This window comes from Amphiura filiformis, chromosome 4, assembly GCF_039555335.1.
Source record: "Amphiura filiformis chromosome 4, Afil_fr2py, whole genome shotgun sequence".
NCBI lineage: Eukaryota > Metazoa > Echinodermata > Ophiuroidea > Amphilepidida > Amphiuridae > Amphiura > Amphiura filiformis.
The window spans coordinates 21,668,134-21,693,440 of record NC_092631.1 but is presented as its reverse complement, the minus strand read 5'-3'; the positions used below and the strand labels follow the sequence as shown (position 1 = coordinate 21,693,440).

The 25,307-nt window shown below is 36.6% G+C and overlaps 1 protein-coding gene across 1 annotated transcript in view; it reads right to left on the bottom strand.

Moving 5' to 3' along the window:
• The window catches only part of LOC140150695 (BAR/IMD domain-containing adapter protein 2-like), a 118,708-nt gene that overhangs the window by 23,445 nt on the left and 69,956 nt on the right, over nt 1-25,307 (bottom strand). Inside the window, 2 exon segments of the mRNA XM_072172778.1 lie at nt 11,760-11,855; nt 24,609-24,695. Coding sequence (XP_072028879.1) covers nt 11,760-11,855; nt 24,609-24,695 — 183 coding nt within the window.

The following is a 25,307-nucleotide window of genomic DNA, read 5'->3' as shown; positions in this document are numbered from 1 at the left end:
TGTGTACACTTTCTATGGCATGTGCAGTTCTACTATGGTACTAGAGAGCATGATGGGATACACCTATCAGCTGCTGTGGTATGCAGCTGACAAATACATATTATGGTATATGAAACAATGCAACTATAGATTCACAAATGCACTGGTACTCACATGTATACACACATTCTATTACGACACAGCTAATACTATAGGCTATTTAGCGTAATTATTTTATGAATTGATTTAACTATTTGAAAACAAAATGATTACACAGCCGTGACGTTAGTCACGGCTGTGTCTTTTTTCTTACAGGTTCTTCTTCTTCTTTCTTTCTTCTTTCTGTCAACCATTACATTTGCTCTAGCACTCACATGCTTACATCGATTTTGACCTAACTTGGTCACAATGATCATTGACCATGCCCCTACATGTCACATGAAACTCGTGGGGACAAAGGTCACATGAGGGGTCACAGGGGTCAAAAGCGTGATTTCAACTAAAATGCATCTTCTCCTACAACTTACGTAGGAAAGCAAACCAACATGCACACATGCATTGTTATAACCCAGTGTCTATGTGGTGTACACAGATTTGGGGTCAAAGGTCATTAAGGGTCACTTCCGGTATAAAACGAAAAACCTTCAAAAATGTTTATTAGCTAAGTAAAACATAGCACAGTAACGGTATGTTCACATATGATCTGCAGTCACCCAATGTATATGTGGTATTTTTTTTACTTGGGGTCAAAGCTCATTAAGGGGTCACTTTCGGTATAAAAAGAAATACCTTTAAAATGCACCTTCCCCCACAGAGCTTGCAGGGCAGAGGCGCCACTTGCACACATGTATTGTTATTACCCAGTGTCTATGGGGTGTACACAGATTTGGGGTCAAAGGTCATTAAGGGTCACTTCGGTAAAAAAGCGAAATATCTTAAAAAATTTGTATAAGCTAAGTAAAACATGTGACAGTAACGGTATGTTCACACGTGATCTGCAGTCACCCAGTGTATATGTGGTATTTTTTCATTTGGGGTCAAATCTCATTAAGGGGTCACTTCCGGTATAAAACGAAATACCTTTAAAATGCATCTTCTTCCACAGATTCTGTAGGACAGTAACGCCACTTGCACACATGCATTGTTATTACCCAGTGTCTATGGGGTGTACACAGATTTGGGGTCAAAGGTCATTAAGGGGTCACTTTCGGTATAAAACGAAAACCTTCAAAATGTTTTATTTGCTAAGAAAAACATAGGACAGTAACGGTATGTACACACATGAATTGTGGTTACCCAATTCATATGTGGAATTTTTTATTTGGGGTCAAATGTCATTTAGGGGTCACTTCCGGTCTGAGACGAAAAACCTTCAAAATGCCCCTTCTGCCACAAATAACATGGCAAATTGATGCCACGTGCACACATACATTGACATTAGCCAATGTCTACGGGGTTTTCATATATTTTGGAGTCAAAGGTCATTAAAAGGTCACAACACGGCTGTGTTCGTGGTCTTAGACCACAGCTAAGTCTAGTTAATATTGTAAAACAAGGACAACATACATATTTTGTTCTCCTTAAAACAACATTGGGTGGTTCAAAATTTTCATCAAATTATTTTCTTTTTCTCTTCAAATTCCACAACAGATGTGTGGTAAATAGCTTGAAATATGTGATGTGATCAAGCACAATCAGTCGGAAGTCAGATATATTGATTTTGAGATATAGCAAAACAAAAACAATAATTTCTTTTCTTGTAAATTGTTTTAGAAACACTGCAACTGTCCATATCTTTGGAACTAAATGTTCAATTTCACTGGGGTTTTCTGCAAAATGTAGATTTGCAAATGCTTTAAAAAACTGAAAAATTTAATATGCCTGACTTTGCTTGATCCCACCACATATATCTTGAGTAGATATGTGACGTGTCATGTCAAAAGGAGACACTTTTGGGCAGGTTATCAATTTTGAGGTTTTTACATATCTTAAATATAGAGATATTTTGCTCCTAGCGCCGTTTTCCCCAATGAAATCGGACATTCCTAAGCGAAGATATTGAGTTAAGTAAGTTATGGTATTATAAACTTGGAAATTGAGATATCGGCCTTTAAAAATATTATTGACAATGTTGAGTGTAGGAATTACCTTGGAAAATGTCTCAAAAAATACAAGATGCCAGTTATATTCTGGTCTGAAACTATCAGACAATATTTTAAACATTAATAACATCACAAATTTGCAACAAACCCAAATTGTGAAAAAATTATCCCTGGGCAGATTTTTGGCTATATCTCTGTTTACGACTCTGCCCAAAAGTGTCTCCTTTTGACATGACACGTCACATGTGTGTAAAATATATCTTAAGTAGATGTGTAGCATTATCAAGTTATGGTTCTTGATGCATATGTTAAAATTATGATTATGAAGAATTATCAAAATATGTGTACGGGAGGGGGGGGGGGGAGACAGGACCCCATTTGTGTCACCTTACAGTTATTATTCTGCATAATGTAGATTGTTCACAATGTTCAATTTGATTTTTATTATTCCTAACACACAGTTTGAGCATTAATTGATTTTGTATTAGCTAGCCTGAGCTTAATGTTTTAGTACATCATTTAAAGCATCACGGCTGTGTCTTTTTTCTTACAGGTTCTTCTTTCTTTCTTTCTTCTTTCTGTCAACCATTACATTTGCTCTAGCACTCACATGCTTACATCGATTTTGACCAAACTTGGTCACAATGATCATTGACCAAGCCCCTACATGTCACATGAAACTCGCGGGGTCAAAGGTCACGCAGGGGTCACAGGGGTCAAAAACGTGATTTCAACTAAAAATGCATCTTCTCCCACAACTTACTTAGGACAGCAACCCCACTTGCACACATGTATTGCTATTAGCCAGTGTCTATGTGGTGTACACAGATTTGGGGTCAAAGGTCATTAAGGGGTCACTTCCGGTATAAAACGAAAAACCTTCAAAAAATTTTATTAGCTAAATAAGGAGGGCGCTGATCTCGAGCTGCTGCATATGTACTTCGGTCTCTAAGTGACATATAATTTTCATCGTTTTCACTGCTTAAATGACTTTTTGTGATATATTATTATGATTGTAAGTACTTTGTGACAATTTTCGTGAACTTTATTTGCTTCGATTTATCGCATATTTGTTATTCTCCGATGTTAATCGTCGTGTCCTACCCTACATATATATTTTTGCATTGTACATCGTTCACCATTTCTTCATATCGAATGTGTAGTCTAGAACAAAGACTTGTGTATGTTGTTCTTGAAGATGAAACCACTTGTATACAACTCACTTTTTCACGCTCGACAAGGTGTGAACAACAACATTCATGCATGTCATAATAAACCTTGGACTAAGTACTTAAATCACAATAAACCAAGAGGTTGCAGAGGTGGTATACAAAAAAGCGTAGTATATCTGCTTGTTCAACTATCCCATCATGCAGTTCAAACTCTTCCACTCAGACCGGCGTAAATACAAACAATCTCATCAATATTTGCACTACTCGAGATCTAGCCCATAATGCTCCTCTCGTATGCGTTTTGCGACCTGGGCGCCCGATCTATAAATGCCAAAATAAATCTACTGCGTTATGTGACTTGGTTATCACACATCAACTTGATATTTTGGCAATAACAGAAACTTGGCTTACGGGGATGAAAGAGACAATAAATCTCTTGCAGATATCACAAACACTCTCCCAAATTACAATTTCTACCACTACCCTCGTCTTCATGGTAGAGCAGGTGGTGTAGGCATTCTTGCTAGACATGGTCTTCAGGTGAAACTTAACGACCCGTCAGATTTACATCTTTTGAACACATGGACATCGCATTACATCATCATCGTCTGTGTTCCGCCTTATTGTCATCTATAGGCCTCCTCCAAGTAAAGAGAACAAGTTGACTGATCTTATGTTTCTTGACGACTTCCCATCACTACTGGAGTCTATTCTTCCATCATCATCGTTGTTGGTTACCGGTGACTTTAATGTGCATGTGGACAATCCTGAAGATCCATTATCTGCAAACTTCCTTGATATTCTCAATATGCATGATCTGAACCAGCATGTATTCTCTCCGACACATAAAAAAGGTCATACACTGGACCTTCTTGTAACTCGTAAAACAAATGAACTTGTCACTGATGTATCTGTGCACCGTGGTTTGCCATCCGATCATTTTGCTGTGAAATGCTTAGTGCGGATTGTTCGCCCACCTGCATCCAGACAATGCGCGTCAGCCGTAAAGTGCGTGAAGTTGACATTGGCATGATACGGAAGGACATCAGCTCAGCGCTATTACCTAACTCTGACACTTCAGACACTTCAAATGACATCTTGAAGGTTGACATTCTTACCGATCAGTTTAACTCCACTCTTCGTAAAATCATTGACAGCCATGCTCCTGTTACTGACCGCACAGTGATTCTGCGCCCACACGCTCCATGGTACTGCGATGCACTCCGAAATGCTAAGCAGGAAAAGCGTCGCCGAGAACGGAAGTATAAAGCCACTGGTCTTACTGTCCATAGAGAACTTTACAAAGAGCAGTGTGAAACCTATCATGATCTTCTCAACTCTGCCAAGACAACGTATCACCGTGACCAAATAAGTGATGCTGAGCCACGTGATTTATTCCGTGTTGTCGATACGCTCACAAAGCCTAAGTCCATCATTACTCTACCAGCTCACGATGACCCGAAAGATCTCGCTGATCGTTTTGCTGACTACTTCCATCATAAGATCAGTAGCCTTCGTGACCGCCTTGATACCTCTTCCAACTCAGTTATCAGCATTGAATCTAATGGTACTTGCTCCAGCTCCTTTGATAGTTTCCATTCAGTATCTGAAGAGGAAGTTTTGAAGATTATTAAGTCTTCTCATATTACATCTTGCAAGTTGGACCCTCTGCCTGTTTCCATCACGAAGGAATGTATTGACGAGATGTTGCCTGGTATGACGGCAATCGTGAATCAGTCGTTACTATCTGGCTCTTTTCCATCAAGCCTGAAACATGCAATCGTCACTCCACTTCTTAAGAAGCCCAAGCTTGATGCTGATGAACTTGCAAACTACCGTCCGATATCTAACCTGACCTACTTAGGCAAGTTGATTGAGCGCGTCGCAATTTCTCAACTTCAGTCCTATCTGCATGATAATGACCTCAACGCCTCCAAACAATCAGCGTATCGTGCACATCACAGTACTGAGTCTGCATTGCTCCGTGTTCAGTCAGACATTCTTTGTGCACTTGATAAAGGTAATGAGGCCATTCTTGTCCTCCTTGATTTTTCGTTTGCTTTCGACACAATAGACCATCAGTTATTGCTTCAGAGATTAGCTGACAGATATGGCGTGTCTGGTACTGCCCATATGTGGATTAAATCATATCTTGAGAATAGAACACAATCTGTCGTCGTGAAAGATGCAGTTTCAACCAGTGTTTCTCTCAGCTGCGGAGTACCACAGGGATCGGTCGCTGGGCCGTTACTTTTCACCATGTACAGTGCCCCTATGCAAGATCTTATAACAGCACATGGTGTGCAAACTATGGTGTACGCAGACGATACCCAACTATATATGTGTTTCCACCCTGATGATCGAGCTCAGGCTATTAAAGTGATGGAAAACTGCATTGCGGATGTGAGATCATGGGCCGTTGCAAATAAATTGGTCCTTAATGATGCCAAAACTGAACTCATCCATGTCACTTCCCGCTTCTCGAACAGACCTGCTACAAACATATCGCTTGTAATCGGCGATTCCGTGATCAATTCTTCAAGTGGTGCGCGAAATCTAGGTGCTGTAATGGATTCTCACTTTTGTATGAAAGAGCACATCGACAGCATCTGTAAATCTGCCCTAGTTGCAATTCGTAGAATTGGTCAAATCAGATATTATCTTGACGAGGTCAACACAGCAAGATTAGTTCACGCATTTGTTACTTCAAGGATTGATTCCTGCAACTCTTTGTTATACGGCCTACCGGATAGCTATATCTCCAAGTTGCAGCGAGTTCAAAACACTGCTGCCCGGCTCGTTACTCGCGCCTCCAAGTATCATCACATCACTCCTATTCTTCAGGCACTTCACTGGCTCCCTGTACAACAGCGGATAATCTATAAGATTCTTCTCATGACCTTCAAGGCTCAAAATCAACTTTCTCCTCTGTACATCTCACAGTTCATCTACTTTACAATCCTAGTCGCAAACTTCGTTCGTCTTCTAAATCACTTCTCTCAGTCACATGTCGTCCATCTACCACGTATTATGGGGAAAGATCATTCGCGTTCAGCTGCACCTTTTCTTTGGAACAACCTGCCACATAACATTCGTTCTGCTGACTCACTGCACTCTTTCAAGCGACTTCTGAAGACGCATCTTTTCATTGTTTGATTCATCTGTGATTTTGTTGTTATATAATTTATTATGTTTCAATTTGCTGAGGGTGATGTGCTAGAAACCTCTCCCCTCAGCAGGGTGTTGTGCCACCCCATTTCGTGTTTTATTTATCGCCAGATAGTTATCACTGTTTTTCGTCAAATATATCTTGTAAAAATACTTCTGTGTTGTTCTTGCTGAGGGTGACGTGCTGGTAACCTCTCCCTCAGCAGGGTGCTGTGTCACCCCATATTGCGTTTTAATAATCGGCATAATGTTGTTCTCGCCGCTGGTCTCGCCTACGCCTTAATTTTAATTGTATTATCATGTTTGTTCTCGCTGAGGGTGACGTGCTGGTAACATCTCCCCTCAGCAGGGTGTTGTGCCACCCCATATTTCGCGTTTTATTTATTATGTTTCTAGCTGAGGGTGACGTGCTGGCAACCTCTCCCCTCAGCAGGGTGCTGTGCCACCATCATATTGCTGTTTTCCAAGCTGAAATATTTCTCGCTTCTGTCTGATTTGATCTTATTCGCCATTTAATAATTATTATGTTTTTATATTGATCATGTTGAACTTGGTTTTTGCTATAATGTGTATAATGGCCTGTAAATATAATATGGTCATTGTTTTATTGCTTACTGTATGTATTTGCTGTGCTACCATGCGTCTTTCACTTGGTTGGGACCCTTTGCTCGTTCTTATTTTCTCCTTTCCTTGTGAGGGATGCTTGGTGTAGCCTAATTAATCATGTTAATGTAGTTTGTATTTTAAGGTGTATTATTTAAGGATTTTTGTACACTTATTTAGTTTTTACTTTTATGTATGTGTGCTCTGTAAAGCGCATCGAGACTTCTGTATGATGCGCTATATAAATCTCTTTTATTATTATTATTATATTATTATATTATTATATTATAAAACATAGCACAGTAACGGTATGTTCACATATGATCTGCAGTCACCCAATGTATATGTGTTTTTTTTTAAATTTGGGGTCAAAGCTCATTAAGGGGTCACTTCCGGTATAAAAAGAAATACCTTTAAAATGCATCTTCTTCCACAAATTATGTGGGACAGAGACGCCATTTGCACACATGCATTGTTATTACCCAGTGTCTATGGGGTGTACACAGATTTGGGGTCAAAGGTCATTAAGGGGTCACTTCCGGTATAAAACGAAAAACCTTCAAAATTTTTTATTTGCTAAGAAAAACATAGGACAGTAACGGTATGTTCACACATGAATTGTGGTTACCCAGTTTATATGTGGTATTATTTTATTTGGGGTCAAAGGTTATTAAGGGGTCACTTCCGGTATAAAACGAAATACCTTTAAAATGCTTCTTCTTCCACAAATTACGTAGGAACGTGACGCCACTTGCACACATGCATTGTTATAACACAGTGTCTATATGGTGTACACACATTTGGGGTCAATGGTCAGTAAGGGGTCACTTCCGGTATAAAACGATATACCTTCAAAATGCCCCTTCTGCAACAAAAAGCATAGCAAAGTGATGCCACGTGGACACGTGCATTGACATTAGCCGATGTCTATGGGGTTTTCATATATTTTGGGGTCAAAGGTGATTAAGGGGTCACCACACGGCTGTGTTCGTGGTCTTAGACCACAGCTAAGTCTAGTTTAGTTTATGTACAGGAGTACCAGGAAATATCAACCGATATTTTTTTGATAGTGAAACTTAATCCATCCATCGAACATGCATAATTTCATTGCATGTATTCATTCAATTGCTGACATTTTTAGGAAGTTTATATAGTATGTGTCATCTCTAGTATACAGAGCTACACAAAGACTAACTGTATGCCAATAATATTAGTCTCATTCACACAAGCATTTTTTCTTAACTTAAACTGAAGTTTTGATTTTGCATGATCAAGGTACAAATTTCTTCTCAGATGATGATCTGAGAATTCATTTAAACCAAAAATTATAAAAAAAATTGAGTCTTATTTTGGTGTGGACCATAACACAAAATTCAACTCTTATATAGTGTTACATCCAGCCCTATCTATATTTGTAAACCAGAACAGTTAATCTGCCATTAGGCAAAAAAAAAAGCTTGCTTTGTCCACAGACCTTTTCATAGATGGGTCTGTTGGTCAGTTTTTTTCTTCTTTTTTTCCCAAAAGTGATGAGTGTGCCAACATTCATGGACTCAGGGCTACAACTCGCCTAAGGACCGGAGGCACGGTCTGACACTTCGATTCTTGTCAACAATACTTTCATTTGAACAAACTCCTTTCTCAAATGCACAGGCCAAATACATCAAGGTCTATTGCAAATTGAAGAGATGCAACATTTCAATTGCCTTAATATTGATATATCTAACGAAGGAGAACAAGAACTTCATGATTTTGACACAAAAAAATTACTTTTTTAAGCATTTTCATATCGGATATGTATAAAATAATAAACAAACCAACATTTAAAAAAAAAAAGTTTTTTTCGGTTGGAACGTTTGGGACAGTTGGTCAGACAAAGGCAAGCAAATAACCTTTTCGAGTTTTTGGCCTTATCTTTGTGCTGTTAGGCTTACTTAAATCTAATGTCTTGGGTCTAGAGCCCAGGGCTGGTTCTAAATCTGAACTTTTATCTGGACTCCTGAGCAAGTTACTAACTTTTTCCAAAGTTAAGCCAATATTAGGTTCAACCATGATAGTTAGACTCTAGTTTAGTGACCCTTGTGTGAACAAAAACATTATTGTTATTCCCAGGGCAAACGAAACTACTGACGGGCCCAATACAGGAAGCTTATATCGAGGCTAGCTGATACTTAACTGGGCATGTCGGTGTCCACCCACTACCTGGTATCAAATAACACAATAATTTGGTTTGTAAAGTTGACCTAAAACTATCTTTGAAACTTTGATTCAAGTCTTTTGGTAAATTTGATTCAAAACTTAATGCAAAATCTAAACTGATGAACTAAATAACATTAATTTGAAACTATGGCTGTAAAATGTTTTTGTTATATGTTATAAGTTTATATGAAAGGATTCAGGGGTCTCATATCCATCTTTATCATACCACTTAAGGGAAATATCAAAGAACACCGCTAACCAGATATATTTTCGTATCTAGTCAGTGAGTGCGTATTTTACGCGTTATATCTAGTCAGTGAGAGCGTATTTCATAAGCCCGATAGGCGTGTATCGGCAGAATGCGTGTATAAAGCGATTTGCGTAAACCGGCACGTAAAATGCACGCAATCTGTATCACGCGGAACAGTCATCTATTTTTTTCCTATTTAGCAGCAATTAAAATGTTTAAAAGCGTAATTATTTCAATATTTAGAATGACTTAGTATGTTACGGGAAATTATCGTGCTCAGTGTCACCCAGTATGACACTTCGCGCACGATAATTTCCCGTACCATACCGACGCTGAACCTAATAACTAATATTATTTGCCCTACAACTTGATCAGTTCCCTCGGATTGTGATGTCCAACAAGGGCATTAGCGTCAGCAGAGGCACGTAGCGCCGACATCGAGGCTGAAAGCCGTGGATATGGTAGTAGTACACCTTGTAATATTTGCTTCTGTATTTATGGGTAGTGGAAGAGGCTCTATACTAGAGCTAGTTAGACCCTGTAGAAATGGCATTTCACATAGATGATTGTTGATGCAGGTCATGTGTGCTTTTCAACAGGAGCTGACCTCAAAAATGTCACTATGAGAACTTTTTACAATGTCACTATGAGACCCCTTAAGATATATTTTCGTTAATTAATAAGGGTTGTGGATTATTCTTCATTCCAGGTTGAATGGCGACCTTTATCTTGTTCATTGTGTAATAGCAGATGCTACTATTTTTGTACGATTCAAAATATTTACCTCTCCAGTAAAACCACAGTATCAAGCTATGTTATTTACTTGCAGTTGCTGCATTTTGACTTGCGAGCAAACTGATTTGAAAAAGCACCCATCTTCACAGTATATAGGCAGTATGTGTTTTGTGACTTGCTCACAATTACTGCATTTTTACTTGAAAGGCAGCTAGTTTCATGAAAAATATGTGATTTGGACGGTTTAGTAACATTGGGCTCTTCCATTTAAAATTCACACTCCCCCTGTGGAAGATTTTGGAAATATTTTCCACAGGAGGAGTATGAATTTCAAATAGAATGAACACATTAGGCAGCTCCATTTGAATCCCATACACCTTCTGAGAAAGATTCAACCTGAATCCTCCACAGACGGAGAGCGAGTTTCAAATGGAACTGCCTTATGCGTTCATTCCATTTGAAATTCATACTCCCCCTTGTGGAAGATATTTTCAAAAATCTTCCACAGGGGGTGTGTTGATTTTAGATGGAATAGCCAGTTGGTAGATAGATGAAGTTAAATCTACTCTATTATTATCTTTTTTATTTATTATGGTTAAATGCTAACATTTTGGTAATATTTAGTACAAATGGATGTTGGTTATTTGAATTTGATATAACACAAGAAATATCCACAGTAAGCCTGCTCAGATTAGGATTAATAAGATTGGGTTTCACTTTTATAATTCATTATGGTATTTGCCTCATAATTTAGTAAGGTTTTATTCATTTTTATTCTGGTGATTATAGGAGTTACTGAATTTGTGACTAATTTTATGCAGGGAAATGATGTCTATAAACAGAAATAAAACTGTAATACTACTATAAATTGTGGATGATTTTCATTCTGTAACATGGGCCACATTAGCTAGAATAACATGTTATCGTCTTTATGTATAATACTGGATAAAATAGAGTTGTGAAGTTGAGTTGTATTGTATCATTCATGGCATAATAGTCCATAAAACAATCTAAAGATGGTTAATTACATACACACACCATGATAAATTTACAATTCAACTTCACAACTTTAAAATAACATAACTTGTTAATAATGAAAGGTAATTAAGGGCACAATCAGAAATTTTCAGAATTTTTGTATGTTTAAGATAATTTTCTATAATTCATCACCCATGAAATGAATAATCCAGAATTTTTATTAAAAATATAACTTTTTTGACATCACATAACTGGTTGAATTGAGTCCATGTGAGTAGATTGGGTAATCAAATTCAGAAACCCTGCTAGAAACCAGCATAAAGTATTTGGATAGGAAATTGGTGTTTTATGGCAAAATTTAACCATTTATGTGACAGTCATGAGCTGTTAAGTGTTATGATCAAATTGGCTTAATCATGTTTATCAACCTATTCATGGCATATTCATGGGTTTTTCTTTTAAAAAGAAAACATTTCTGAATGTCCCTTACGGAATATTCAAATGAGGTCATTAGAGGGTATAAATAAATGCATCAAGATGCATATTAAGCAGGCATACTTGTGTCATCCTTACTGTACTCAGTATCTCCTCGCATTCTTCTGGAAGTCTCTCTGCTTTCTCGCAGCTTTCATTCCATTTGGAAAGGCGGTGGTGAAGAACGCTTTGAGCCTGTACATAAATGTAATAGAAAATGATACTCGTATTAACACTACACTTTTTGACACTTACAGAAGTAATTAAGATATTAGAATGAAGGATGCCTCTGATGAAAGACTTTAATATGACATAGAGTCAACCATAAAATATAATAATATTAATAAGACCAAAGAACATCAAATCATGCAAGATTCTTTTCTTAGATGAAGCCAGCTTTTCCTTTTAAAGGAAATTTTTATCTATACATTTCAATTCATCTTGCAAGTTTATGTCCCACTGAACCTTGCAGTATGTCCTAAATTATTGAATACCTGAGTGGAAGAAGGGCCCAACTCCAATTTTTTACAAAAATGAGTTTGACCCAGCATTTTATTGCCAACAGACTGTTCTTCCTTGTGTGGGAAAGATGAGTCAAAATCCACTCTCCAAATAGTCTTCCATGTACACTTAATCATGGTTTTTGTGGAAGAAAGGCCCAACTCCATGGAGTTCGGCCCTTCTTCCACAAATATTGGAATATAAGAGAAATTTTGCTCACCCATAAAATCTGCTTTTCACTACAATAAACTTTCTTGCTAACATAGTACATGCTTCTACTTGTGCAATTAATGGATAATTATCAAATTTCTGTGGCTATTTATAACACATCTGCTCTCGGAACTGGCACTTGCAGTATATTAGTGGAAGAAGGGCCCAACTCCAGCTCAGTATTAAGACCTGTACGTTGCCATGGAAACATCATATGTAATTTGGAATGTATGTAGTATTGTATGTTCATGTATTAAAGGTCCCCTGAAGATGAAAACATTCTGTCTATAAAACTTTTCCAAATATTAAGTTTTTTCTTAATATCTCAAAAACAGTTTTGATGGAGTTAGGCCCTTCTTCCACTCAGGTATTCAATTGATATGGTGAACATAATACACCATAGACTTAGCAAGCTAAGAGAGACATTCACTCGGTCGGACATCCGGGAACATTGTCCGCTTCGTCCCCTTTGCACAAGCGCGCGCACCCCAACCAGCTCGAGATAGGGGAACTGCACATGCGCACACTGGTTTTACAAGGCTATTTCCCCTTTGTGACGTCAGCCCGACCAAGAGAATTTAAGAAACACAAACACTTTTCAGATAAACTTCCATTTCCCACACATTTTCTTAATTGTTGGCATGCTTTGGCATCTTTACAATAAAATATATAAAGGTAATAAAATTTAAACTAGGAAAACACTAGTTACCATTTGACTAAAGACATGATTTTGTCTAGACATACACATTTAGTGTTATCCTGTTATGTTGTTGTGTAGGTACACATTCGTGTGTTTCTGATAAGTGATCGAGTGAAGTGAAATATTTGACATTTAGTAATAATGCACGATGTGCTCACAGCGATGCCCTGAATTTTTCTACTTTTTGAATGATTGTTATACCCAATGGTGTACTTAAATACCCTGTGAAAGTCTGAAGTGCTTTAATTACAGTGCTCAAAATTTAAAGAGTTTTTAATCATTCCTTATACTTCATGTAATTATACACGCAATTAGGGTTAGGGTTACGGTTAGGATTAGTTTAGGGTTAGGATTAGGGTTAGGGTTAGAATTAGCTTACACGAAATAATTACATGAAGGATCGACCCATTCCTTTGCCAGAGCATTGGAATATGATGTTTTAACCATACGATCGAAACTTGTTGAACTCAATGACATCATACACTAATTATAAACTATCTGTAGATTACTACTACGTAACTTTATGTTAAATACGTCTTATTTATATGTCCAGGTTGCCTATGTGTGATGTTCAGCTAATCTATCTTATTTATTAATGGACTGATATATCATATTTCGTCAAATAGTCACCCCCCTCAAATAAACGCCCCCACCACTTTTTTCAACCAAGATGTTTCAAAAATGCCGATATTTCCATGCTATCTTGTGTAGTAAGCTTACCAAGTTGCCCACATGGTCGAGAATAGCATCAATAATTGGTGAAAATCTGGATTGGAAACCCGGAAGTGAACCAGAAGTCAGTGTTTCTAGTTCATAGTTCGCCATTTTAGTGTGAGTTTTAAGTTTACCTAATGATTTTAACGGGAAATTGACCTTGAATAAACGCCCCCCCCCCTTGGGAAAATGTAACGCCCCCCGGGAGCGTTTATTTGACTAAATAAGGTATGCACGGATTGATATGTGCTGCAATGAAATAGCAATCTGTTTCTTTGCTTGCCTCATTTCCTTGGCTCTAAGACATTTCTAATACTGAAAATTTTGTGGAAAGAATAAAAATTTAGTAAAATGAATATGTTACAATATTGCTTTAAAACTGATGAGTTTTGGTCAAGAAGTCAATTTTTCAAAAGAATTTCATGGTCTTCAGAATTTGACAGTACTGTACACTAGATCTAGCCCCGTTCCCAAACCGCGATGCCTCTTGAACGGAGCGAGCAGTAAGAGCGCAGTTGGAAAATCATCATACAGGTATCAGAGTACAGCTCAGAAGCCAGTGCTACTGTACACCAAATTTTATCCCAAAGGCATGTTTCAATTGGCAAAGAAATAATTTAGAAGTACAAAACAAGAAACAAATTGCCCATGATCAGAAAAAAACTACCCTTATTCATGAAAAGCAGTGTTTTTATATCCTTAAATACTCAATGTGGGTTACATACCTGAAATTGGCCCTCTCCCCCCCTCCCCCAAAAAAAACCACCTACACACACAGCCTTTTTCACATGATGTGTACAGTGTAGAGTTTCCCCACTGGATAGCCATCAATTTACAACATCTCTTTCAAACTTTGAAAATCAATTTTAGCACTGAACTTACATTACTATTCTAAATTACCACCTATTTGTCTGGCGCCCAATGCTGGCACATGGTCAAACCGCACACGCCAATTCATTTTGACAAGGAAATTCCTTTTAGCCTTCCCTCCAGTCATGTGCTATGCCATGTTCTATTCACGACCAAGCAGGTCTAGCTTAAAATAAAATCACAGATCGTGTGTGGATGTCAGAAAGACGTAACCTATGCATAGCTAGGAAATAGTTGCCACTTGCTTAAGTGTTAAGGGATCTAGAATGAGCGTTTATGGCGTTTCGACAGTATTTTTTGTGGGACATGAGAGCACCTCAGGCGTATCGGATTGCATTCTTAATCTGAAGCATGTCTTTCTGATATCAAATAATTTTCATTTTTGAAAATCACAATATAATACAAATTTTATGACAAATTATAAAAATTGCATATTTTTCAAATTTTTGATATAACAGTCCTCGAAGTAAATTATATAAATCTAATGATATATTCTTAAAGTGTATGTAGCTGGGAGGAAAAGCCGACGGTCAATTGAAAATTTTGACCTTTCATATTGAAGATATGGATTTTTTCCCAAAAGACCTATATTTATTTGGTGTTTTGGAAAAAAAATCCATATCTCCAATCTGAAAAGTCAAAATTTTCAATTGATCGTCGCCTTTTCATCCCACCTACATACACTTTAAGTATAAATCATCAGATTTGTAAAGTTTACTTCGAGTACTGTTAAATATCAAAAATATCAATTTTTAATGATTTGCCATAAAATGTGTATTAAATAGAAAAAAAAAAAAAATCAAAATTATTTCATATCAGAAGGACATTCTTCGTATTCAGAATGCAATTCGATATGTCTGATGTGCTCTAATGTCCCAAAATAAATACTGTCCAAACGTTCATACCCCAGCCCTTAAGTGACCGACCCCAATAAAATGGATATCCTAAATCTATTCTGGGCCAATGTTTCTCTTAAAACTAAAATGAAAATTGTTGATAACTGTTTTCCATAAAACAAAAATTGAAAAAAAGAGAAAAAATGTGGGTCTAACAAATATTTAGCAAAAAAATCAAGTACAACATCAAGGGAAATGAGTCGCATGTCGCTAATATTGATTTTGAGATATTGGCAAAGAAAGTGTTAAAATTCTTTTGTTTTATATTGTTTTCAGTGATTGATAAATCGATGTAACTTCGCAAACAAAAGTCGTATCGACATGGGGTTTTCAATTTCTGAAATGTCCTCGTTAGAAATGTATGCACAACTCATTTTCGACCAGGGTCGACATGTGACTCATTCCCCTTGATCACGTCACATGTGTTTCAGTGCATTTTGACCCTTTTTTTCAGTCAAATTGTTACATCAGTACAGACAAGTAGTAGCTGTGGCTTAGCTTGTTAGCACTTAATTTCATTGGTTTCTGTATGCCGTCTATCATGTGGTAGACAGCAGCAACCGCATCATCACAGTTGATGCTTGTCGAGGCGCAAGTATGTAGCATGTCCTATAATAATACGCGAATAAGATCACAGTCATTGGCTTAGGACGATTTTTAACATGGGGGGGGGGACTGAAACTTGAAAAAAATTTGGTAGTCCACCCTGGGGGGAGTCAGAAAATTTTGCAAAATATAGATCACAAACACTCATTTTCCCTCTATTTTATCACAATTTTTTAACTTTACCTAGGATTATTGGGGGGGCTGAAAGGTATCCAGCCCCCCCACACCAAAATTATTGAGGGGCAGAGCCCCCCCCCAAGCCCCGGGTGTCCTAAGCCTATGACAGTATGTGCAACTAAAACAGTAAACAAGTTTCGTTCATTTCAAGAAAAGGGGAGTTTTCATGATGGTAATTAAATGTTTACTCAATAAAACAGTGTTTAGTTATTAAAATAATATTTAACCGACTAAGATTATGAGAATACCCCTTATAAAACTATCACCAGAAAAATTCTTCATAAATTTCAAAACACAGCAACATCTTGCTGTTCATAGTGAACAAAATACATAAGGCAGCTATTAATTTCATATTCACAAACTACCTTTTTGCATTGACTGGATACAAGCAAGGCTAGGTGACTACAACGTCATACAGACAACATGTTTCCTTGATAATCAATTGACACTTCCCTCCTTCACAGATGGTTCTACCTGTGACATATAGCAACCACGGTCTAATCTGTGGCATGCATATGAGAGCATATCTCCCACACAGACTAGAAGTTGATGCATGCCAAATTCTTTTAAAGGGGCTATCTGTGATTTGCAATATAGCAACCACGGTCTAATCTGTAGCATATCAGAGTGGAATAACCTCCCATCATCTGTTCTAGAGTCTTATAGCATTCAATACTTCAAAACGTAACATCCTCGACACCTCTAGGATCCGCATAATTTGTTGATTAATGTCATAAACAGTCACAAAAGATTTATGGTCTGATCATTTTATCATTTTAAGGGGACCCGATATTGCATTTGGAAGAACCAGGCTTTTCAATAACTATCAAAACTGCTGGGTACCAAACTTTTTGATACAGCTTGTACATGTTGTATAGTAATTTCAATTACACCATGCAGATAGATAAGACCTTGGTAAGATAAGCATGTTAATTGTTATGTCACTATCACTATCTTGATCTTGATAAGATGTCTACTCATACACTGTACCCTGCTGCCTGCTTATTAAACAAGGACAGCTATACAACATACATGTGTACATTCATTGAATGACTTTGAAACTTTGGGTACAAAAACTCATACTCTGCAAGTTAGGTCAACTTTTGCACTATGATTGTTTATTTGAGGTTATTGGACTATGCCATTGAGATTAGGCTATTGTGGTCCATATAGTGTTGGTCACCGTCTATCGGGTTCTAAGAGGCGGTAAACTGGTTTAAGCCCGTACAAAGGTCACGGGTTATTTGGTGTTTTTATAAGTCCATTAATTTTGTATTTTAAACAAAGAATATATGCACAAGATTTTATCCCATGCATATCAGAAAACAATAATAAAATAAAATCCAAGCAAATTGTGGTTTTATTTCAGAGCTGGGCATAATTTTAGCAAAACAATTGCGAAGTAAATCTAGCAAGACCGAAATTAGAAGCTTTCTGCAAAGTCAAGCCTAATAATGGGGCCGCCGCCGTAGCGAGCACACCAAAAACTGCACTATGTAATAATGTAATGTAACTAAACGTTTAATCTGTATTAATACACACCTATGACGTCGGCGCTATTGTTTTATCGCTCCATTATTTTTCCACGAATGGAGCGATGATCACAATAACACGCCATTCGTAAATGCCTTTCTCTTTTCTCTGAAAAGCAAATACTTTTCAGGAAAAAGTACTGGCATTTACGAATGTAGTGTTAATATCAATTGCACTTTTGAAAAGCAAGTATTTGCTAAGTGCGGTATTGTTATCATCACTTCATTCATGCAAAACAATGATACTGAAAAACAAGAAGAAAATGATTTTCATTAATACAATAAATTGAGAAGCGGATAGCAACATTTGCACAGTATTGTCATGGGACCTGAGAGCACATCAGACATATCGAATTGCATGCTGAATACGAGGATTGTCCCTATATCTAATAATAATAATAATTTTGATTTTGTGAAATTAGCGATATAATACAAATTATTAAAATTTCATATTTTTATATTTTTCCAAATGTAACAGTCCTCGAAGTAAACTTTATAAATCTAATGATATGTAATTAAACTATAGGCCTATGTAGCTGTGATGAAAAGCCGACTCAATTGAAAATTTGACCTTTCATATAGAACTTAAACATTTGTTTCCAAAAAGACCTACATTTTTTAGTGTTTTGAGGAAAAAATCTATATCTTTAATAATGAAGGTCACAATTTTCATATGATTGACGGCTGTTCAACCCAACTTCCTACTATTTACTGCATATCGTTAGATTTATACAATTTACTTTGAGGACTGTTAAATTTCAAAAATATCAATTTTTAATAATTTGCCTTAAAATGTGTATTGTATCGCGAATTTAATAAAAATCTAAATTATTTGATATCAGAAGGATGTGTCTGATTTGCTCTTAGGTGCCACAAACAAAATACGAAAAGCATTAAGCTATCCGAGCCCTTACAATGCAATCTGTGAAAAGCAAGTCAAGATCAAAGCGGGCAGGTTAAATTGTTGGCTAAATCACGTTGTACTTATTATGCAAGATGTGTTTTACCCTCACTTAGGCTTTACTCGTAGGCCTTTACTTTTATTTATTTGGACCTTTCTTTCTACGCTTACTGTTTTTTATAACATTTTTTTTCCTTCTTTATATTTTTATACGTTTTCAGTGGCTTAGGCCCTACATATAATTTGTCATATTTTGGGCAACATTGCTACATATATACATAATACACATTCTGTATCAATGTATTTAGGCCTATGAATCTGTTTATTTTCAAATCGTTCTCTTCGGGCATGTTTAATAATGATAAAAGCCACAGTAGGTTTATTTTCTGTATAATTTTATTTGTCATTAGTATATTTGATGTTTCATCTGATGGTATTTTGGCATGCTTGAATATTTACTTACATCGATCAGTAGGCCTATCCGATACCGTAAAGCGGGTAACTTTGGGCACTTTTCAGAGTTTTTAAACCACTGCTTCCAAACAAAACCAAATATATTTCTAATTATCTCTTTTTATGACGTTAGGGTTCCCTTCTACACCTTGAAGTTGAAAAAGATTTTGAATAATTTTGAAAGGGTGCCCTAGGGGTTGAAAATAGCCTGACCAAAGTTACCCCGCATTTGGGGCAACTTTGGTCAGAGTATTACATTCCATGAAGAAAAGAAAATGAAAAAATTGATCTTCGCTGTATATGGGCAAGGTTTTGTTTTTTGTGACATTTATCCCCATGCAAAATTAAGCAAGCACGCATCCTTGCTCACAAATATCGATTTTATTTTGTCTGAAAAAAATGTAAAAAATGCTCATTTTGGTCAAAAATGCCAATATTTTCGTAACTTTCAAAGAAATTGGACATGAGCGACTTCTTCCAAATATATTTCTTAACAAATTGAGACCAAATATGACTAAAAACAATATTGCTGTACGGAAATATGACCATTTAAAAAATATATTTGAACGACCAAAGTTACCCGCTTACCGAAGTTACCCCCATTATACGGTAATTAAATATTACAATGTTAGGGACGCTCCATTTGATTTCGGAAGGGGACTGGAAGTTGAGGTGGCTTTTATTTCGTGTCGAAAGGCGGCGAAGTTTGTTTTGTTTTTGCCGACAAAGTTCAAGGACAATAATAGGCCTAGGTAAAATGTGTTGTAGTACATTTAAAATTTTCGTACCTTTTCGTACCTGATTTTGGTCCTTCTGCTGCGAATCAACGATATATATCCTCGGAATGATTCCATCACAAAATTATCCAAGATAAACAATAGTGTCCATAATTGCATGGTTGTTCCAAAATCGTAAACTCGATTCACAGAGAAGAGTATCATTGCTCAGGTATAGCGATAGGTGTAGTTTTCTTGAGGTTGACAACTGTAATGACCATTTCATATGAGCCTATATACATGCTATATGACCTTTTTGCCAATTTTTCTTATTATGTAAAATAGAGACCTAAATGCAACATGACGCAACTACTTCAACAGTTAATACATTAGAAGTGGGCATAAAGAACTATTGATGGTCTAATCACTTTAATGATTTTTCGAATCTACGTTTATTCAATTTGTGTAACAAACATTTTAAATCTTTATAATTCAAGAAGGTGGTTATGGATGATTTGAACTAAACACCTGGATCGTGATATGATGGGTATTTCTATAGAAATTTTACATAAAGCTGAGTCAGACTATTTTTGCACTCGCACCTAAAATTTAGTACGATCATTATATTAGTGTATTGTCCGCATCAATGAGTAATTGATCAATTTGTAAAGAGCAACCTATTTCAATAACACTCCATTCGTGAAAAATAATGGAGCGGTAAAACAATAGCGCGACGTCATAGGTGTGTATTAAGTCGGTTAATGGCGCGGATTAGAGCGTGAGTGGGTAAGAATGGCTTCGCCGCTCCGCGGCTCAGCCATTCTTACCCACTCACGTTCTAATCCTTAGCCATTATCCTATACTTCACGTTGTGTTTTCATCATAGGCCATTTTTCTTCTCAATTAGATGTCACTTTTGCGATTTTATTGAGTATTTGTTTAGATTTAGATTTAGATGCATATGTGACGTGTCATGTCAAAAGGAGACACTTTTGGGCAGGATCGTAAATGAAGAAATAGCCAAAGATCTGCTCAGGGGTGATTTTTTCACAATTTGGGTTTGTTGCAAATTTGTGATGTTATTATTGTTAAAAATATTCTCTGATAGTTTCAGACCTGAATATAACTGGCATCTTGTATTTTTTGAGACATATTTCAAGGTAATTCCTATTCTCAACATTGTCAATAATATTTTTAAAGGCCGATATCTCAATTTCCAATTTTATAATGTCATAACTTATGAACTCAATATCTTCGCTTAGGAATGCCCGATTTCATTGGGGAAAACGGCATTGTAGAGCAAAATATCTCTAAATTTAAGATATGTAAAAACCTCCAAATTGATAACCTGCCCAAAAGTGTCTCCTTTTGACATGACTCGTCACATATGATAAGAAATTCTTCTAGACTATCTGTGATTTGCAATACAGAACATCCTAAAATTCATGCAAATAAAATCTTTGTAATTTTGGAACACACATAAGAGAGCACACCACCATTAAATGCGCCTTTGAAAAACACAAATAAAGATGCATGTTTGGATCACTTTTTTGCAATGATAAAACATGTTTGAGATATAAAGTTTGGAATCAAATTAAAGCTATTCATGTGTAGAACATCATAATTTTAACAATATATCATGCTAACCATTGACATTTTTGCAAACAGAAAAGGTGCAAAATTTAACCCTGAAAATCACTCAAATTTTAAAACTGAAAGTTGTTCAAATTCATGCCAAAACTTCATCTCTGAAACAAAAAATTTGTCTTTTTCTTCACATAGAAACTTGTCGGAAATAAATGAGCTGAAATCATGCAAATTTTGACAATATGTTAAAAAAAAAGCGCAACAATTTTACCATAAAAATAATTACACAACAAGGCTAGACTACAACAGTGATTGAAAAGTTTATATTTAGAGACATACACTGTAAATTGACTAAACCAACAGCTTAACGCCCCTTTGAATCAACAAATTTGAATCACTTCATTTTTTCCCTACATGATTGATAGAGCAATTTGTAATAATATATTGATGTTGCAAGTTGTGAAGAAAATTAATAGCATATCTATCTATTATTCTTATTTTCGGAAATGTCATATGTCTGAAGTTTCATTTTTTGTTAAATGTCACGTCTAGCTTATCTAGATAGAGTTTACGTAAGTTGCAACAAATAATTTTGAAATGGATAGATCACATACTGATATGTGGGTGGGTGGTGGCAAAACAGGATCAATATTTTCTAGGTCAGACGATATAAAGATCCGGATCTGCGGAAGTAACTTTAAACAACAGGTACAGACTTATTCTTTACGTGCAAATGTAATTGTTGATGATATCTTTGCTATTTCACTCTGAAGCTGTTTATCTTGATTTTGGCGCGGTGAAATGAGATTGCTGCGAAAGAATTGCCACTCTCAATGAAAAATTGTAAATTTTGTCAAATTGGACCATTTTAAGGACAAAATACTTCATTTGCCACATCAAATTTCCAGACAGTTTGGGTGCAGTGAAAATGAGATTGCCACAAAAGAATTGGCGTCCCTATTGAAACTAGAAACATCGCGGTTTTTGACACAAGGCGTCAATTGGGATGCATCCTATTGAAAAAAGGTACATTTTTGTCAAATTGGGCCATTTTTTGGGACACCAAAAACTTCATTTGGCACATCAGATTTTCGGATTGAGAGATTGTCAGGAAAGAATTACCACTCTCAATGAAAAAATGTAATATTTTTGACATATTGGACTATTTGTTGAGACAAAATACTTCGTTTGGCACTTCAAATTTCTAGAGCATATTGGCGCAGTGAAAATGAGATTGCTGTGAAAGAATTAACACTCCCAATGAAAAAATGTACATTTGTGTCAAACAGGGCAATTTGCTATGATAAACCATTTCGCACATCAAATTTCCAGAGAGTTTTGGTGCAATGAAAAAATGAGATTACGGTGGAAGAATTGTCATTCCCAAGTTGAAAAAATAAATTTTGTGTCAAATTGGGCCATTTGTTGGGACAAAGTACTTAATTTGGCACATCAAATTTCCAGAGGCAAGTTTTGGTGGCAAGAAAATGAGATTGCTGTGAAAGTATTACCACTTCCAATGAAAAAAATTTACATTTTTGTCAAATTGGACCATTTGTTGGGACATAAAACACTTCTTTTGGCACTTCAAATTTCCAGAGAGTTTGTCCCAGTGAAAATGAGATTGCCGCAAAAGAATTACCACTCTCAATGAAAAAATTTAACATTTTTGTCATATTGGGCTATTTGTTGAGACAAAATACTTCATTTGCCACTTCAAATTTCCAGAGAGTTTTTTGTGCTTTGAAAGTGAGATTACCGCGAAAGAATGAACACTCCCATTAAGAAAAAATTAAATATTTGACAAATTGGGCCATTTGTTTAGACAAAATACTCCACTCCGCACTTCATATGTCCAGAGAGTTTTGTTGCAGTGAAATTGAGATTGACACGAAAGAATTACCACTTCCAATGCAAAAAATTTACATTTTTGTCAAATTGGACCATTTGTTGGGACATAAAACACTTCTTTTGGCACTTCAAATTTCCAGAGAGTTTGTCCCAGTGAAAATGAGATTGCCGCAAAAGAATTACCACTCTCATTGAAAAAATTTAACATTTTTGTCATATTGGGATATTTGTTTACAGAAAATACTACATTTGGCACTTTAAATTTCCATAGAGTTTTGGCGCAGTGAAAATGAGATTGCTGTGAAAGAATTACCACTCCCAATATTTTTTTTTACATTTTTGTTAAATTGGGCCACTTGTTTGGACAAAATACACCATTTCTGGAGAGAGTACTCTGCTTCTTAAAATTCAATTACAATTTTAGTGACGGGCACCTACGATATCCGATACAATAATAAACAAGCATAAAATGTAATTGCGATCTACTTAAATTTAAAGATTGTTTTAACGAGCTTGGGCATACTAGAAGGAAGTTGTTAGGGAAATTGTCACAATTGGCGCTTCCAGGTGATACACAGAGGTGTGACCTACACGACCACAGGGTTATCAAACATCAAATTTTGTAGCTCAGTTGGGTTATTTTTGGCGATTTCCATCACGGACAGCACACCACAAAATAAATTGTGTCCATCCCTATCTGGCTGATTGTTTATTTATATGACCCAACACCTGGTTGATATGAATGAAATAAAATGTAGAAATCCAATGCTCTGTTGATGACTTTCTGAACATCTCCCAAGGAATATGAAATGGATATTCGCTGTCGTAGTGCACGTTACAAGATGACCGTTGCTAGGCCAACTGGATCACGCTTTCTGTGTTACGAACCACTGATCGAAATGATCACAACACAAAGCCTATGGCATATTAAAATTCGGAACAGGTGTATGAGCCCAGGCTTGGAGCAGTAACCAATGGTTACTAACGTGCACTACGACAGCGAATAAGTGTAGGGCTGACACTTTCATAGTAAGGGGCATGCGTGACATGTCTCATTCTTAGGTACTATGTCATGAAGAAGTCAGAGCTACTCATGATGAAAGATTGACAGTTCCAAACTTGTCTGACCACGAACCGCTACCAAAATTACTAAAGTTCTATTATAGTATTACGAGCAAGAGTTTGGGCAAAAGCACATCCAATTGTACAGTATTGTGCACTCACACATACATACCTTACTGTAGAATGCTGCATCATTCTTAACTATAGCACAATATCTCTCCACTATGTGACTGTATCGTTTACGTTCATCTGACCATGCCTGTAATTATTAAAAATATTGGTAAATATAGTAAGATGTTAATAATATGCAAAATTATTAATAAGCAGTCAAACATCATCACAATATGATACTTGGCTCTTTCTTAATTCAGTATCAAAGTTACATAATGTTACCATGTCAACGGGATTACGTGCTTGGGTAATGAACCATGATCGAAACGATCACCACACAAAGTATATGGCACTCGAAGGCGTACCAAAATCCGCTAACCAAGAGAATTATGTAACCACTCCTAACTGCAAAGTCCCTGTGTTGTTGTTAAATGGTTTATGGAATGATGTGGGGCCATAGTGGTCAGCGACAACCTGTAAAGTGTGCTGAGGCTAAGGGATCAATGTTTAGGCGTTGAGCCTGTGCGTAGCGCACTATAAATCAATGCGCTTTTTTATGATTTAGCATACACTTCACTTTGTTCTGTTGCCACTGAGATACATCAGAATCATTTCGCTTCAATGAGGGCGCAATCACATCGCAGCTCCCCAGCACTTAGATTGCAATTTTACCTTAAAACCTTCCCATGACACCTCGGTGGGGTGAAGCAATCGAGGTAAAGTGCCTTGCCCATATGTACAGCACATTAGCGCTGCAGGA